Source organism: Salvelinus alpinus, chromosome 27, assembly GCF_045679555.1.
Source record: "Salvelinus alpinus chromosome 27, SLU_Salpinus.1, whole genome shotgun sequence".
Classification (NCBI taxonomy): Eukaryota; Metazoa; Chordata; class Actinopteri; order Salmoniformes; family Salmonidae; genus Salvelinus; species Salvelinus alpinus.
In genome coordinates, this window is record NC_092112.1 from 5,408,699 (window position 1) to 5,427,400 (window position 18,702).

At 41.1% G+C, this 18,702-nt stretch overlaps 1 protein-coding gene across 3 annotated transcripts in view; it reads right to left on the reverse strand.

Annotated features, from left to right (window-relative positions):
* LOC139555916 (DNA (cytosine-5)-methyltransferase 3A-like) overlaps nt 1-18,702 on the reverse strand; it is a 112,663-nt gene that overhangs the window by 60,063 nt on the left and 33,898 nt on the right. For all 3 annotated transcript variants that reach the window (XM_071369288.1, XM_071369286.1, XM_071369287.1), the window contains 7 exons: nt 15,295-15,501; nt 14,838-14,996; nt 12,705-12,812; nt 6,926-7,085; nt 6,692-6,838; nt 1,062-1,106; nt 328-407 (listed from right to left, as the gene is read on the reverse strand). In XM_071369288.1, coding sequence (XP_071225389.1) covers nt 328-407; nt 1,062-1,106; nt 6,692-6,838; nt 6,926-7,085; nt 12,705-12,812; nt 14,838-14,996; nt 15,295-15,501 — 906 coding nt within the window. The remainder of the gene's footprint in view (nt 1-327; nt 408-1,061; nt 1,107-6,691; nt 6,839-6,925; nt 7,086-12,704; nt 12,813-14,837; nt 14,997-15,294; nt 15,502-18,702) is intronic.

The window sequence follows — 18,702 nt, forward strand, 5'->3', positions numbered from 1 at the left end:
AAACAGTTCTATAGACACCCACACACCTTTAAACTCCAGAAAACAGTTCTATAGACACCCACACACCTTTAAACTCCAGGAACAGTTCTATAGACACCCACACATCTTTAAACTCCAGGAACAGTTCTATAGACACCCACACACCTTTAAACTCCAGGAACAGTTCTATAGACACCCACACACCTTTAAACTCCAGGAACAGTTCTATAGACACCCACACACCTTTAAACTCCAGGAACAGTTCTATAGACACCCACACACCTTTAAACTCCAGGAACAGTTCTATAGACAATACAAACTCTTACAGAGGAGGGCGGATCTGTTTACCTTGCAGCTCTGACACATGGCTCCGATGAAGAGAGGGTGTTCCAGAGAGACGTTCAGGCTACCACAGGAGATACAGATATCTACACACACACAAATACACACACACACACACAAATACACACACACACACACAGAAGTAATAAAAGGTTAGCAGGAAGTGGAGACAGTAGAACTAGAGTAGAGACAGTAGAACTAGAGTAGAGACAGTAGAACTAGAATAGAGACAGCAGAACTAGAGTAGAGACAGTAGAACTAGAGTAGAGACAGTATAACTAGAGTAGAGACTGTAGAACTAGAGTAGAGACAGTAGAACTAGAATAGAGACAGCAGAACTAGATTAGAGACAGTAGAACTAGAGTAGAGACAGTAGAACTAGAGTAGAGACAGTAGAACTAGATTAGAGACAGTAGAACTAGATTAGAGACAGAACTAGAGTAGAGACAGTATAACTAGAGTAGAGACAGTAGAACTAGAGTAGAGACAGTAGAACTAGAGTAGAGACAGTAGAACTAGAGTAGAGACAGTATAACTAGAGTAGAGACAGTAGAACTAGAGTAGAGACAGTAGAACTAGAGTAGAGACAGTAGAACTAGAGTAGAGACAGTAGAACTAGAGTAGAGACATTATAACTACAGTAGAGACAGTAGAACTACAGTAGAGACAGTAGAACTAGAGTAGAGACAGTAGAACTAGAGTAGAGACATTATAACTACAGTAGAGATAGAGATGTTTACCTTCCATGTTCCTGGTCTTCTGTCTGATCTCTTGGATGAGTCTCTCTGAAACACAACAAAATCTTATGCCGAGTGTACACTACACATCTTTAAAAATCCTAACATCGCTGTGCCTCTCACTGTCTTGCCTGTCGTTTCTTTATGTCTTGTCAACGCAGTGTTGCTCACACTAAACGATCTGGCACAGACGGGGTCACAAGATTCTTCACTTGATTCTCGATGTCTTGATGGGACTAGATTGTTAACGTAGCTACAACGAGCCGTGGCTCAAAGCAACCGTATAAACCTTTTCAGTCAGACATTCACAATTGCCATACAGAGGTGACATTTTTTAATTGAATAACATTACTTGTGAACTTCAGAGCTGTAATGCTTTGGTTAAAGGCAAGTAAAAACACATACTAATAGTAATCACGGCTCCTGCTCCAGAGTCGACACATTCTGCAAAACAACGTCATCACTGGCATCTTCTCCTCGCGAGCTCTCATTGGCTATTGCTGATCACCATTCTCAAAACTTGTTCAAATCAAACATGTTTCAAAAATATTGGGACGACTGGGACTGCTCAAAGAAGGGATCGGTAGCCCTCAGATTGTGTCTCATTAAACGAGTATTGGTGACTGTCGTGAGTAGCCAATGACATCAAATCAAGCTGTATTTATACATAATGGAGGCCTCTCCATGCCTCTTGTCCCCCCTCAGGTTCTCTGGCAGGTTATTCCAGACAATGGAGGCCTCTCCATGCCTCTTGGCCCCCCTCAGGTTCTCTGGCAGGCTATTCCAGACAATGGAGGCCTCTCCCTGCCTCTTGGCCCCCCTCAGGTTCTCTGGCAGGTTATTCCAGATAATGGAGGCCTCTCCATGCCTCTTGGCCCCCCTCAGGTTCTCTGGCAGGTCATTCCAGATAATGGAGGCCTCTCCATGCCTCTTGGTCCTAGGCTTTAGGGTAGTTAAAAGACCAGTGGCCCTGAATGACCTACTGGTTACATAACTTAAAAGCATGTCTGACATGTATTGGGGCGCACAATCGTGGATTGATTTAAAAACCAATAGAAGAATCTTGAAATGAATTGTTAAACTCACAGGCAGCCAGTGCAGAGAACTTAAAAGTGATGTAATGTGTGTTCTCTGTTCTGTGTTCCTGATCAGTACTGTGCTGCAGCATTCTGTATGTTTTGACAACTGGCTTTGTTGGGTAGATCAGACAGGAGGGCATTACAGTAGTCAAATCACATCACATGTTATTGGTCACATACACGTATTTAGCAGATGTTATTGCGGGTGTTGCGAAATGCTTGTGCTCCTAGCACCAACAGTGCAGTAATATCTAACTATTCACAACAATACACACAAATCTAAAAGTAAAATAGTAGAATTAAGAAATATATAAATATTAGATTGAGAAATGTAGGAGTGGCATTGACTAAAATACAGTAGAATACAGTATATACATATGAGATGAGTAAAGCAGAATGTAAACATTATTAAAGTGACCAGTGACATGGGGCGGCAGCCTCTAAAGTGCAGGGTTGAGTAACCTGGTGGTAGTGATGGCTATTTAACAGTCTGATGGCCTTGAGATAGAAGCTGGTGTTCAGTCTCTCGGTCCCTACTTTGATGCCTTCTGGATGCCTTCTGGGTGATACCAGGGTGAACAGGCCGTGGCTCGGGTGGTTGATGTCCTTGGTGATCGTTTTGGCCTTCCTGTGACATCGGGGGCTGTAGATGTCCTGGAGGGATAGTTTGCAGACCGCACCACCATCTGGAGAGCCCTGCGATTGCGGGCAGTGCAGGTGCCATACCAGGCGGTGATAGAGCCCGACAGGATGCTCTCAATTGTGCATCTGTAAAGGTTTATGAGGGTCTTAACTTGAAGCTGTCCACCTTCTCCACTGTGGCGCGCTCCCTCTGCTTTTTCCTGAAGTCCACGATCAGCTCCTTCATTTTGTTGACGTTGAGGGAGAGGTTATTTTCCTGGCACCACTCCGCCAGGGCCTTCACCTCCTCCCTGTAGGATGTCTCGTCATTGTTGGTAATCAGGTCTAATATGGTTGTGTCGTGCGCAAACTTGATGATTGAGTTGGAGGTGTGTGTGGCCACGCAGTCATGAATGAACATGGAGTTCAGGAGGGGGCTGAGCACACACCCTTGTGGGGCCCCTGTGTTGAGGATCAGTGAAGTGGAGGTGTTGTTTCCTACCTTCACCACCTGTGTGCGGCCCAACAGGAAGTCCAGGACCCAGTTGCACAGGGCGGGGTTCAGACCCAAGGCCTTGAGCTTAATGATGAGTTTGGAGGGTACTACGGTGTTTAAGGCTGAGCTGTAGTCAATGAACAGCATTCTTACATAAGTTTTCCTCTTGTCTAGATGGGATAGGGCAGCGTGCAGTGTGATGGCGATTGCATCGTCTGTGGATCTATTGGGACGGTAAGCAAATTGAAGTGGGTCTAGGGTGTCAGGTAAGGTAGAGGTGATATGATCCTTAACTAGCATCTCAAAGCACTCCATGATGACAGAAGTGAGTGCTACGGGGCGGTAGTCATTTAGTTCAGTTACCTTCGCTTTCTTTGTGTGCAGGAACAATGGTGGACATATTGAAGCAAGTGGGGACAGCAGACTTGGATAGGGAGAGATTGAATATGTCTGTAAACACTCCAGCCAGCTGGTCTGCTCTGAGGATGCAGACAGGGATGTCATCTGAGCCGGCAGCCTTGCGAGGGTTAACATGTTTAAATGTCTTACTCACGTCGGCCACGGAGAGCGAGAGCCCACAGTCCTTGGGAGCCGTGTCGGTGGCACTGTGTTCTCCTCAAACCGGGCGAAGAAGGTGTTTAGCTTATCTGGGAGCAAGACGTCGGTGTCCGCAACATGGCTGGTTTTCCCTTCGTAATCCGTGATTGTCTGTAGACCCTGCCACATACGTGTCTGAGCCGTTGAATTGCGACTCCACTTTGTCTCTGTACTGATGTTTTGCCTGTTTGTTTGCCTTACGGAGGGAATAACTACACTGTTTGTATTCAACAAAATTCCCAGTCACCTTGCCATGGTTAAATGTGGTGGTTCGCACTTTCAGTTTAGCTCAAATGCTGCCATCTATCCACGGTTTCTGGTTTGGGTAGGTTTCAATAGTCACAGTGGGAACAACATTCCCTATACACTTCCTGATGAACTCAGTCCCCGTTTCCGTGTATACATCAACGTTATTATCCGAGGCTACCCGGAACATATCCCAGTCCGTGTATACATCAACGTTATTATCCGAGGCTACCCTAAACATATCCCAGTCCGTGTATACATCAACGTTATTATCCGAGGCTACCCTAAACATATCCCAGTCCGTGTATACATCAACGTTATTATCCGAGGCTACCCGGAACATATCCCAGTCCGTGTGATCAGAACGTTTGAAGCATGGAATCCGATTAGTCAGACCAGCGTTGAATAGACTTTAGCACGGGTACTTCCTGTTTGAGTTTCTGCCCATAGGAAGGGAGGAGCAAAATGGAGTCGTGATCTGATTTTCCAAAGGGAGGGCAGGGGAGGGCCTTGTAGGTATCCCGGAAAAGAGAATAGCAGTGGTGGAGTGTTTTCCCAGCGCGAGTACTAAAATGTGTTGATAGAATTTCGGTAGCGTTTTCTTGTTAAAATCCCCAGCAACAAGTTAAATTGCGCTGAGGGGTGCGAACAAAGGATCCAATTCTGGAAAGTCTTATTCCTGGTCGTAGTGCTGGTGAGTTACAGCCTCTCTGATATCCAAAAGTTCTTTCCGGCTGTAATAACAAAAAAAGTGACTATGCATATATGATTAACAGAGAGTAGCAGCAGTGTAAAAGAGGGGTTGGTGGGGATTCGGTCTTGCAACCTTCCGGTTACTAGTCCAACACTCTAATTTATGTTCCTTTAACTCCGCCTTCTAGTGAGCTTATACAAACTGTCGTCTCCTATCAGTCTGATGGATTGACTATCAGAAAACGCAGTTGTAACGTTAATAATTGATGTTAATTTAACTCCACCTTCTAGTGAGTTTATACAAACTGTTATCTGCTACTGATAGATTGGAGACTGTCAGAAAACGTGGTTGGAACGTTAATCATTTGGTTTTCCATTGGTTACCTCGAGAAAGATGCCCCAGGGGCAGAGTGGCCATTGGTTACCTCGAGAAAGATGCCCCAGGGGCAGCGTGGCCATTGGTTACCTCGAGAAAGATGCCCCAGGGGCAGAGTGGCCATTGGTTACCTCGAGAAAGATGCCCCAGGGGCAGAGTGGCCATTGGTTACCTCGAGAAAGATGCCCCAGGGGCAGAGTGGCCATTGGTTACCTCGAGAAAGATGCCCCAGGGGCAGAGTGGCCATTGGTTACCTCGAGAAAGATGCCCCAGGGGCAGAGTGGCCATTGGTTACCTCGAGAAAGATGCCCCAGGGGCAGAGTGGCCATTGGTTACCTCGAGAAAGATGCCCCAGGGGCAGAGTGGCCATTGGTTACCTCGAGAAAGATGCCCCAGGGGCAGAGTGGCCATTGGTTACCTCGAGAAAGATGCCCCAGGGGCAGAGTGGCCATTGGTTACCTCGAGAAAGATGCCCCAGGGGCAGAGTGGCCATTGGTTACCTCGAGAAAGATGCCCCAGGGGCAGAGTGGCCATTGGTTACCTCGAGAAAGATGCCCCAGGGGCAGAGTGGCCATTGAATATGGTGCTTTTAAATGTTAGAGCAATCACTAGTAAAACCTTTCTCCTGAATGACCTCATTACTGAGCGCAAAGTTGATTGCATGTTACTCACTGGAACGTGGCTGTCTTCAGACTGCAATAAGAACTGCTGTTCTTATTAATGAAGCCGCCCCGCGGACTACAGCTTTTCATATTCTATCAGAAAAGGAAAAAGGGTGGGTCTTCCGAATGGGTCTTCCACAAGCTTTACACAATAAGTTGGGTGAATTTTGGCCCATTCCTCCTGACACAGCTGGTGTAACTAAGTCAGGTTTGTAGGCCTCCTTGCTCACACACACTTTCTCAGTTCTGCCCACACATTTTCTATGGGATTGAGGTCAGGGCTTTGTGATGGCCACTCCAATACCTTGACTTTGTTGTTCTTAAGCCATTTTGACACAACTTTGGAAGTATGCTTGGGGTCATTGTCCATTTGGAAGACCCATTCTGGGCAGCAGATAGCCAAGTGGTTAACCTCTTGACGCTAGGGGTCAGATTTTTTTTTTAAATAACGTTCCCAAGGTAAACGGACTATTTCTCAGGTCCAGATCGTAGAATATGCATATAATTTACAGATTAGGATAGAAAACACTCCAAAGTTTCCAAAACTGTCAAAATATTGTCTGTGAGTATAACAAAACTGATTTTGAGGAAATCTAACCCGGAAGGGATTCTTAAAAAAAAAAATAATAATCTGTGTTTCCTGGCCCGTCTTTCTTCCATTTAAAGGGGTATCAACCAGATTCCTTTTCCAATGGCTTCCTCCGGCTGTGACCAGGCTTTAGACATCTGGACATTTCTGACAAGTTATAAATATCTCTCTAAGGTCTGTAATGACTGACATGACAAGAGAAACTGATGAGGCAGTACCCACCTAGTGCATTCTACTAGTCGGACTGAGTAGAGACTTTAGCGTGTGTGTATACCTCTAGTCCCCTCGTCGATGACCTCTCTGATCTTGGGTTTCTCAGCAACGTTCTTGCGGGGCCTCTTGGTCGGAGGGGGTGGGGTGTAAGCTTCCTCTGGCTCCACCCACATCTCAGGATACACGTCCTTATATGGGTGTCTCTCCTCTGGGGGGGATGGTCAAACAACAGGAACCACTTACTTATGTGTGTTTGTGTGTCTATGTTTGTGTGTTTGTGTGTGTGTATTTGTACCATCAGGGGGGTCCAGACTCTGAGGTCCGCTGGGCAGGAAGCCTGTCATGGCCCATTCTATCAACTTCCTGTTCTGCTTCTGTAGCTCCGCCCCCCCACCCTCTGCATCATCACCACCATCACAAGAGGGGAGAGGCCTGCCGGCACGCTTGCTCGCCACCTAAACACATACACACAAACACACACACACACAATAAAAAAATTGACAACAGACTTTCAGCACGCTTAAAGGGAAGGATATTCAACAAGCACAGCACTTACACAAATGACTGATGATTGGCTGAGAGAAATTGATGATAAAAATAATGTGGGGGCTGTTTTGCGGCTTTTTACATTATCGATCATAGTCTGCTGCTGGAAAAACGTATGTGTTACGGCTTTACATCCCCTGCTATAATGTGGATAAAGAGTTACCTGTCTAACAGAACACAGAGGGTGTTCTTTAATGGAAGCCTCTCCAACATAATCCAGGTAGAATCAGGAATTCCCCAGGGCAGCTGTCTAAGCCCATTACTTTTTCAATCTTTACTAACAACATGCCACTGGTTCTGAGTAAAGCCAGTCTGTCTATGTATGCAGATGACTCAACATGTTATATTGTGTAATATTGTACATATGTTGTTGTGTAATAATGTGTTGTATTGTAGATATGTAGTGGTAGAGTAGTGGTGTAATAATGTGTTGTATTGTAGATATGTAGTGGTAGAGTAGTGGTGTAATAATGTGTTGTATTGTAGATATGTAGTGGTAGAGTAGTGGTGTAATAATGTGTTGTATTGTAGATATGTAGTGGTGGAGTAGTGGTGTAATAATGTGTTGTATTGTAGATATGTAGTGGTGGAGTAGTGGTGTAATAATGTGTTGTATTGTAGATATGTAGTGGTGGAGTAGTGGTGTTATAATGTGTTGTATTGTAGATATGTAGTGGTGGAGTAGTGGTGTAATAATGTGTTGTATTGTAGATATGTAGTGGTGGAGTAGTGGTGTAATAATGTGTTGTATTGTAGATATGTAGTGGTGTAATAATGTGTTGTATTGTAGATATGTAGTGGTAGAGTAGTGTGTAATAATGTGTTGTATTGGAGATATATAGTGGTAGAGTAGTGGTGTAATAATGTGTTGTATTGTAGATATGTAGTGGTAGAGTAGAGGTGTAATAATGTGTTGTATTGTAGATATGTAGTGGTGTAATAATGTGTTGTATTGTAGATATGTAGTGGTAGAGTAGTGGTGTAATAATGTGTTGTATTGTAGATATGTAGTAGTGTAATAATGTGTTGTATTGTAGATATTTAGTGGTGTAATAATGTGTTGTATTGTAGATATGTAGTGGTGTAATAATGTGTTGTATTGTAGATATGTAGTGGTAGAGTAGTGGTGTAATAATGTGTTGTATTGTAGATATGTAGTGGTAGAGTAGTGGTGTAATAATGTGTTGTATTGTAGATATGTAGGGGTGTAATAATGTGTTGTATTGTAGATATGTAGTAGTAGAGTAGTGGTGTAATAATGTGTTGTATTGTAGATATGTAGTGGCCGAGTAGTGGTGTAATAATGTGTTGTATTGTAGATATGTAGTGGTGTAATAATGTGTTGTATTGTAGATATGTAGTGGTAGAGTAGTGGTGTAATAATGTGTTGTATTGTAGATATGTAGTGGTAGAGTAGTGGTGTAATAATGTGTTGTATTGTAGATATGTAGTGGTAGAGTAGTGGTGTAATAATGTGTTGTATTGTAGATATGTAGTGGTAGAGTAGTGGTGTAATAATGTGTTGTATTGTAGATATGTAGTGGTGTAGTAATGTGTTGTATTGTAGATATGTAGTGGTAGAGTGGTGGTGTAATAATGTGTTGTATTGTAGATATGTAGTGGTAGAGTAGTGGTGTAATAATGTGTTGTATTGTAGATATGTAGTGGTGGAGTAGTGGTGTAATATTGTGTTGTATTGTAGATATGTAGTGGTAGAGTAGTGGTGTAATAATGTGTTGTATTGTAGATATGTAGTGGTGTAATAATGTGTTGTATTGTAGATATGTAGTAGTAGAGTAGTGGTGTAATAATGTGTTGTATTGTAGATATGTAGTGGTGGAGTAGTGGTGTAATAATGTGTTGTATTGTAGATATGTAGTGGTGTAATAATGTGTTGTATTGTAGATATGTAGTGGTAGAGTAGTGGTGTAGTAATGTGTTGTATTGTAGATATGTAGTGGTAGAGTAGTGGTGTAATAATGTGTTGTATTGTAGATATGTAGTGGTAGAGTAGTGGTGTAATAATGTGTTGTATTGTAGATATGTAGTGGGGTAATAATGTGTTGTATTGTAGATATGTAGTGGTAGAGTAGTGGTGTAATAATGTGTTGTATTGTAGATATGTAGTGGTAGAGTAGTGGCGTAATAATGTGTTGTATTGTAGATATGTAGTGGTGGAGTAATGGTGTAGTAATGTGTTGTATTGTAGATATGTAGTGGTGGAGTAGTGGTGTAATAATGTGTTGTATTGTAGATATGTAGTGGTAGAGTAGTGGTGTAATAATGTGTTGTATTGTAGATATGTAGTGGTAGAGTAGTGGTGTAATAATGTGTTGTATTGTAGATATGTAGTGGTGTAATAATGTGTTGTATTGTAGATATGTAGTGGTAGAGTAGTGGTGTAATAATGTGTTGTATTGTAGATATGTAGTGGTGTAATAATGTGTTGTATTGTAGATATGTAGTGGTAGAGTAGTGGTGTAATAATGTGTTGTATTGTAGATATGTAGTGGTAGAGTAGTGGTGTAATAATGTGTTGTATTGTAGATATGTAGTGGTAGAGTAGTGGTGTAATAATGTGTTGTATTGTAGATATGTAGTGGTGTAATAATGTGTTGTATTGTAGATATGTAGTGGTAGGGTAGTAGTGTGTAGTGGTGTAATAATGTGTTGTATTGTAGATATGTAGTGGTGTTATAATGTGTTGTATTGTAGATATGTAGTGGTGTTATAATGTGTTGTATTGTAGATATGTAGTGGTAGAGTAGTGGTGTAATAATGTGTTGTATTGTAGATATGTAGTGGTAGAGTAGTGGTGTAATAATGTGTTGTATTGTAGATATGTAGTGGTGTTATAATGTGTTGTATTGTAGATATGTAGTGGTGGAGTAGTGGTGTAATAATGTGTTGTATTGTAGATATGTAGTGGTAGAGTAGTGGTGTAATAATGTGTTGTATTGTAGATATGTAGTCTGTAATAATGTGTTGTATTGTAGATATGTAGTGGTGGAGTAGTGGTGTAATAATGTGTTGTATTGTAGATATGTAGTGGTGGAGTAGTGGTGTAATAATGTGTTGTATTGTAGATATGTAGTGGTAGAGTAGTGGTGTAATAATGTGTTGTATTGTAGATATGTAGTGGTAGAGTAGTGGTGTAATAATGTGTTGTATTGTAGATATATAGTGGTAGAGTAGTGGTGTTATAATGTGTTGTATTGTAGATATGTAGTGGTGTAATAATGTGTTGTATTGTAGATATGTAGTGGTAGAGTAGTGGTGTTATAATGTGTTGTATTGTAGATATGTAGTGGTAGAGTAGTGGTGTAATAATGTGTTGTATTGTAGATATATAGTGGTAGAGTAGTGGTGTTATAATGTGTTGTATTGTAGATATGTAGGGGTGTAATAATGTGTTGTATTGTAGATATGTAGTGGTAGAGTAGTGGTGTAATAATGTGTTGTATTGTAGATATGTAGTGGTGTAATAATGTGTTGTATTGTAGATATGTAGTGGTGGAGTAGTGGTGTTATAATGTGTTGTATTGTAGATATGTAGTGGTGGAGTAGTGGTGTAATAATGTGTTGTATTGTAGATATGTGGTAGAGTAGTGGTGTTATAATGTGTTGTATTGTAGATATGTAGTGGTAGAGTAGTGGTGTAATAATGTGTTGTATTGTAGATATGTAGTGGTGTAATAATGTGTTGTATTGTAGATATGTAGTGGTAGAGTAGTGGTGTAATAATGTGTTGTATTGTAGATATGTAGTGGTGGAGTAGTGGTGTAATAATGTGTTGTATTGTAGATATGTAGTGGTGTAATAATGTGTTGTATTGTAGATATGTAGTGGTAGAGTAGTGGTGTTATACTGTGTTGTATTGTAGATATGTAGTGGTAGAGTAGTGGTATTATAATGTGTTGTATTGTAGATATGTAGTGGTGTAATAATGTGTTGTATTGTAGATATGTAGTGGGGTAATAATGTGTTGTATTGTAGATATGTAGTGGTGTAATAATGTGTTGTATTGTAGATATGTAGTGGTGTAATAATGTGTTGTATTGTAGATATGTAGTGGTAGAGTAGTGGTGTAATAATGTGTTGTATTGTAGATATGTAGTGGTGTTATAATGTGTTGTATTGTAGATATGTAGTGTAGAGTGGTGTTATAATGTGTTGTATTGTAGATATGTAGTGGTAGAGTAGTGGTGTAATAATGTGTTGTATTGTAGATATGTAGTGGTAGAGTAGTGGTGTAATAATGTGTTGTATTGTAGATATGTAGTGGTGTAATAATGTGTTGTATTGTAGATATGTAGTGGTGGAGTAGTGGTGTAATAATGTGTTGTATTGTAGATATGTAGTGGTAGAGTAGTGGTGTAATAATGTGTTGTATTGTAGATATGTAGTGGTGTTATAATGTGTTGTATTGTAGATATGTAGTGGTGTTATAATGTGTTGTATTGTAGATATGTAGTGGTGGAGTAGTGGTGTAATAATGTGTTGTATTGTAGATATGTAGTGGTAGAGTAGTGGTGTAATAATGTGTTGTATTGTAGATATGTAGTGGTAGAGTAGTGGTGTAATAATGTGTTGTATTGTAGATATATAGTGGTAGAGTAGTGGTGTTATAATGTGTTGTATTGTAGATATGTAGTGGTGTAATAATGTGTTGTATTGTAGATATGTAGTGGTAGAGTAGTGGTGTTATAATGTGTTGTATTGTAGATATGTAGTGGTAGAGTAGTGGTGTAATAATGTGTTGTATTGTAGATATATAGTGGTAGAGTAGTGGTGTTATAATGTGTTGTATTGTAGATATGTAGTGGTGTAATAATGTGTTGTATTGTAGATATGTAGTAGTAGAGTGGTGGGGTAATAATGTGTTGTATTGTAGATATGTAGTGGTGTTATAATGTGTTGTATTGTAGATATGTAGTGGTAGAGTAGTGGTGTAATAATGTGTTGTATTGTAGATATGTAGTGGTGTTATAATGTGTTGTATTGTAGATATGTAGTAGTAGAGTAGTGGTGTAATAATGTGTTGTAGATATATAGTGGTAGAGTAGTGGTGTAATAATGTGTTGTATTGTAGATATGTAGTGGTGTAATAATGTGTTGTATTGTAGATATGTAGTGGTGTAATAATGTGTTGTATTGTAGATATGTAGTGGTGTAATAATGTGTTGTATTGTAGATATGTAGTAGTAGAGTAGTGGTGTAATAATGTGTTGTAGATATATAGTGGTGTAATATGTATTGATTTATTGTATGTAATGGTGTAATATGTATTGATGTATTGTAGATATATAGTGGTGTAATATGTATTGATGTATTGTAGATATATAGTGGTGTAATATGTATTGATGTATTGTATGTAATGGTGATTGGACCCCAGGAACTAATGGGGATCCAAAAGAAATACAACAACACACACAGTGAAGGAAACGTAATGATGACAGTGTGACTAACTATGTATGTATGTATATGAATGTGTGTGTGAGTGAGTGCTTGTTTGCATGTGTTTGTACCTGTAGTGCCTCATATATAGCTCTCCTGTACATGGGCTGTTTGTTGTAGGTGGGCTGGTGGAAGGCTGAGGAGAAGGAGCTCAACGGCATCAACTTCTCGACACACACCTGGAGGGAGAAAGAGATGGAGAGATAGAGGGAGGGAGGGAGTGAGGGAGGGAGGGATGTTTACAGTATTATAACACACCTGGAGGGAGAAAGAGATGGAGAGATAGAGGGAGGGAGGGAGTGAGGGAGGGAGGGATGTTTACAGTATTATAACACACCTGGAGGGAGAAAGAGATGGAGAGATAGAGGGAGGGAGGGAGGGAGTGAGGGAGGGAGGGATGTTTACAGTATTATAACACACCTGGAGGGAGAAAGAGATGGAGAGTTGGAGTGAGGGAGGGAGGGATGTTTACAGTATTATAACACTCCCGGTGTCACGACTTCCGCCCAAGTCGGCTCCTCTCCTTGTTTGGGCGGTGTTCGGCGGTTGACGCCACCGGCTTTCTAGCCATCGGCGCTCCATTTTTCATTTATCCATTTGTTTTGTCTTTTTTCCCTGCACACCTGGTTTTCATTCCCCCAATCACACTGCATGTATTTATTCCTCTGTTCCCCTCCATGTCTTTGTGTGATACGTGTTATTGTACGCACTAGGCCTGCGTAGCGTTTTCTCTCGTGTTATTTTCACGAAGCCTGTTTGTTTTTGCGCTTTTTACACTTTGCCTTGTTGGTTGGAGGTTTTTTGGACGCAGCTGTGTCCGTCTGTATATCTCTCCTGACGAAATAAAGTATGTTCACAACTCTCTGCTCTCCTGCACCTGACTTCAGCACAAGCACACGTCTGACACCTGGAGAGAGATGGATGTTTACAGAACTAATAACACTCCTGGAGAGAGATGGATGTTTACAGAACTTAAAACACTCCCGGAGAGAGAGATGGATGTTTACAGAACTTATAACACTCCTGGAGAGAGATAGATGTTTACAGAACTTAAAACACTCCTGGAGAGAGATAGATGTTTACAGAACTTAAAACACTCCTGGAGAGAGAGATGGATGTTTACAGAACTTATAACACTCCTGGAGAGAGATAGATGTTTACAGAACTTATAACACTCCTGGAGAGAGAGATGGATGTTTACAGAACTTAAAACACTCCTGGAGAGAGATGGATGTTTACAGAACTTATAACACTCCTGGAGAGAGATAGATGTTTACAGAACTTATAACACTCCTGGAGAGAGATGGATGTTTACAGAACTTAAAACACTCCTGGAGAGAGATGGATGTTTACAGAACTTAAAACACTCCTGGAGAGAGAGATGGATGTTTACAGAACTTAAAACACTCCCGGAGAGAGAGATGGATGTTTACAGAACTTATAACACTCCTGGAGAGAGATAGGATGTTTACAGAACTTAAAACACTCCTGGAGAGAGATAGATGTTTACAGAACTTAAAACACTCCTGGAGAGAGAGATGGATGTTTACAGAACTTATAACACTAATTGAAAGTTCTGAGGGTCCTAGCTGAAGTTGACAGAGGGTTCTAACTTAAGAACAAGTGTATCTTTCATTTGCTGTACAACATGTATTTTCCAGCAAAGTTTATGATGAGTTTTTTGGTTAGATTACGTCGCTGTGTAAAATCTCTCCGGACAATTTGGTGTTATTGGTGACGATGGCTGCGTTGTAAAACCCAGATTTGTAGCTATAAATATGCACATTTTCGAACAAAACATAAATGTATTGTATAACACGATGTCATAAGACTGTCATCTGATGAAGTTGTTCAAAGGTTAGTGATTAATTTTATCTCTATTTGTGGGTTTTGTGAAAGCTATGTTTGCGGTGAAAAAATGGCGTTGTGTGTTTGGCTATTGTGGTGAGCTAACATAAATATATGTTGTGTTTTCGCTGTAAAACACTTAAAAAATCGGAAATATTGGCTGGATTCACAAGATGTTTATCTTTCATTTGCTGTATTGGACTTGTGATTTCATGAAATTATATTATATGATATTCCCTGTGGCGCTAGGCTAGGCTATGCTAGTCAGCGTTTCTGATGAGGAGGATCCCGGATCCGGGAGGGTGATTAAGTAGAGGTTAAGGGTTCCACTTATGTTTCTGAGGGTTCTAACTCACCACAGAGAACTTCCCGTCTCCGAACCACATGACCCAGCGTGTTCCCTCTGCTGCACGGCTCCTCCCACTCATCACCCAGGAGACGATGCGCCCGGGCCACCAGGAGAACCCACGCAGCTTCCCGAACACCAGACAGCCCAAACCAAACCCTCTACCATCCTATTATAAACACATGTTATACATTATAACACCAGACCAAACCATCTACCATCCTATTATAAACACATGTTATACATTATAACACCAGACCAAACCATCTACCATCCTATTATAAACACATGTTATACATTATAACACCAGACCAAACCCTCTACCATCCTATTATAAACACATGTTATACATTATAACACCAGACAGACCAAACCCTCTACCATCCTAGGCCGTCATTGTAAATAAGAATTTGTTCTTAAGTGACTTGCCTAGTTAAATAGAGGTTACATTTTTTTTATACAATTACCTTGTACTCTGAATCTCTGGGTGTGGCCCGGTGGCCCCTGGCAACAGGCTCTGGCGTCATGGCGATAGTGGGAGAGGCAGGGTCTGTGTGTTGCTGGGGTGTGGGAGTGGCTAAACTGGCTGCTGGCTCCTCCTCCTTCTGAAACTCTGGCTCTGATAGGTCCTCCATCACGCTCATCACAGCCTCTTGGTTGGCCTGCGTCTCAGCCTGAAGAACACACATTACGACATAAAGACCAAGTAGACACTGTGTATAAAACATTCAGGACACTCTTTCCATGACATAGACTGACCAGGTGAATCCAGGTGAAAGCTATGATCTGTTATCGATGTCACCAGTTAAATCTACTTCAATCAGTGTAGATGAAGGGGAGGAGACTGGTTAAGAAGCATTTTGAAGCTCTGAGTCAATTGAGACATGGATTGTGTATGTGTGCTATTCAGAGGATGAATAGGCAAGACAAGTGCCTTTGAACGGGATATGGTAGTAGATGCAGGCGCACTGGATTGAGTGTGTTAAGAACTACAACGCTGCTGGGTTTTTAACGCTCAACAGTTTCCCGTGTGTATCAAGAATGGTCCACCACCCAAAGGACATCCAGCCAACTTGACACAACTGTGGGAATTATTGAAGTCAAAATGGGCCAGCATCCCTGTGGAACACTTTCAACACCTTGTAGAGTCCATGCCCCGAATACTTGAGGCTGTTCTGAGGACAAGAGTGGTGCAACTCAATATTAGGAAGGTGTTCCTAATGTTTTGTACACTCAGTATATAGTCTAGTGTAACACCAACAACTCTAGACATGATCTGATATTATATTATTCTTATTAAACAAACACAGAGAGAGAGAGAGAGAGAGAGAGAGAGAGAGAGAGAGAGAGAGAGAGAGAGACAGAGAGAGAGAGAGAGAGAGAGCGAAAACGTACTGAGCAAATGTCAAATCTGCTCCAAAACCGCCATAAAATAGTCAGACTACGATTTGCAACTGCACATGGGGACAAAGATCGTACTTTTTGGAGAAATGTCCTCTGGAAATGACCCTCGCTATGTTTGGAGGAAAAAGGGGGAGGCTTGCAAGCCAAAGAACACCATCCCAACCGTGAAAATAGATGGCTTCATGAGGAGGAAAATTATGTGGATATATTGAAGCAACATCTCAAGACATCAGTCAGGAAGTTAAAGCTTGGTTGCAAATGGGTCTTCCAAATGGACAATGACCACAAGCATACTTCCAAAGTTGTGGCAAAATGGCTTAAGGACAACAAAGTCAAGGTATTGGAGTGGCCATCACAAAGCCCTGACCTCAATCCTATAGAAAATGTGTGGGCAGAACTTAAATGCGTGTGCGAGCAAGGAGGCCTACAAACCTGACTCAGTTACACCAGCTCTGTCAGGAGGAATGGGCCAAAATTCACCCAACTTATTGTGGGAAGCTTGTGGAAGGCTACCCGAAACGTTTGACCCAAGTTAAACAATTTAAAGGCAATGCTACCAAATACTAATTGAGTGTATGTAAACTTCTGACCCACTGGGAATGTGATGAAAGAAATAAAAGCTGAAATAAATAATTCTCTCTACTATTATTCTGACATTTCACATTCTTAAAATAAAGTGGTGATCCTAACTGACCTAAGACAGGGAATTTTTACTAGGATTAAATGTCAGGTAATTGTGAAAAACTGAGTTTAAATGTATTTGGCTAAGGTGTATGTAAAATTCCGACTTCGACTGTATTAAAGTAGCTAAAAATGAACAACTCCCAGAATTTCTACCCGTCGCACCAAGCCATGGAAATGTTTACGGATAACATTTATAATGGTCAGCAATACTCTACACCCCACTACCACAACCTTCCGAATTCGACTCCGCAATAAGGTAAAAAGTAGTCCTATTATTTGTCAACAAAGCACTCAAGCTAGCTAGCACTGTAGCAGTTGTAATGTTAGCAGAAGTAGCTAGCTAGCTAGATAGATAGATAGATAAGTACAATTAGCACAGCCAATATAGTCAGTAACTAGCGTTACTAGCTAGCTAGTTAACATGTTGCATCTATTTTAGTTGTAGGAGTAAGAAATCGCACGTTCCTGTTTTAACTAAAACAAGCTAATGTTAGCTGGCAAGCAAAGTTAGCTAACGTTTGCTACCCAATGTTGGTGGAAGAACAGATAGCTTGGTAGCTAGCTAGCTAACATTAGCTAGCTAACCAAGCCTACTTAAATATAGCAAAGGAGACAAGCGGCTCTTGATACAATTAGGTAAGGAAGGATGCATAACTAAACGAGGGCATGGATTTCCAACAACTTATGGATCAGATACCGACTGATATGAACGAAAAGCTGAACGAAAAGCTGATGACAACTATGCCAACAACATCAGCAGCTACAGCAGAGCACTCCTCCAGCGACTGCACCGGGCATCGAGTAAGACGGAATGAGCTATCATTCGGTTAGTTTATGAATGTAAACCAAACTGTCACCGTAGAGAGCTTTTTATGTTATTCTTTATCCCTTTACACTTGTGTGTATAAGGTAGTAGTTGTGGAATTGTTAGGTTAGATTACTTGTTGGTTATTACTGCATTGTCGGAACTAGAAGCACAAGCATTTCGCTACACTCGCATTAACATCTGCTAACCATGTGTATGTGACAAATAAATAAAATTTGATGTCTTTATTTTGGTTTGGTCAGGGTGTGATTTGGGTGGGCATTCTATGTTGTATGTTCTATGATTTGTATTTCTATGTGTTGGGCCGGGTTTAGCTGTCTATCGTTGTCTCTGATTGAGAACCATACTTAGGTTGCCTTTTTCCCCACCTATATTGGTGGGTAGTTGTCTGTGAGCACTACGTTGGCTTCACGTTTCGTTTGTTAATTTGTTATTTTGTTCGTTTTTTAAGTGTTCTTCGTTGAATTAAAAGATGTATTCCAATCGCGCTGCACCTTAGTCCACTCCTTTAAACGGCCCAATCATTGCATTATAAATACAGTACTGAGTTTTGAAAAGTTGAGACTTTTTTTCCACTTTTTAGGGTGTGCTTTTCTTTTTCTTTTTTTTTGATTCCAGTGTTCAAGACCGTTTGTTTATTGTGCAGAATATCTTATTGCCTCCTGTAATTTCACAGGCTATGGCCATTCAGCCAAAATAACTCTCAGCTGAAGAGAAGCAGCGATTTGCAACTGAAGATATGATGGCTAATGTGGAGACAGACCCAGAGGACCCCGATGTCTTTTTAATAACCTCCCCACCCTGGATCTTCCGTGAGTTTGAGGACCTGATAACGTCAGCAGACCGGAGCAGAAGAGCCAATAGGGAGAAAAAGCACCGTCAGAGCGAAAAGCAAACAGCCCTTCCCAGAACATCCGACCACAGACAATCACTTGCACATTAGAGACTATTTTCCCTCTTC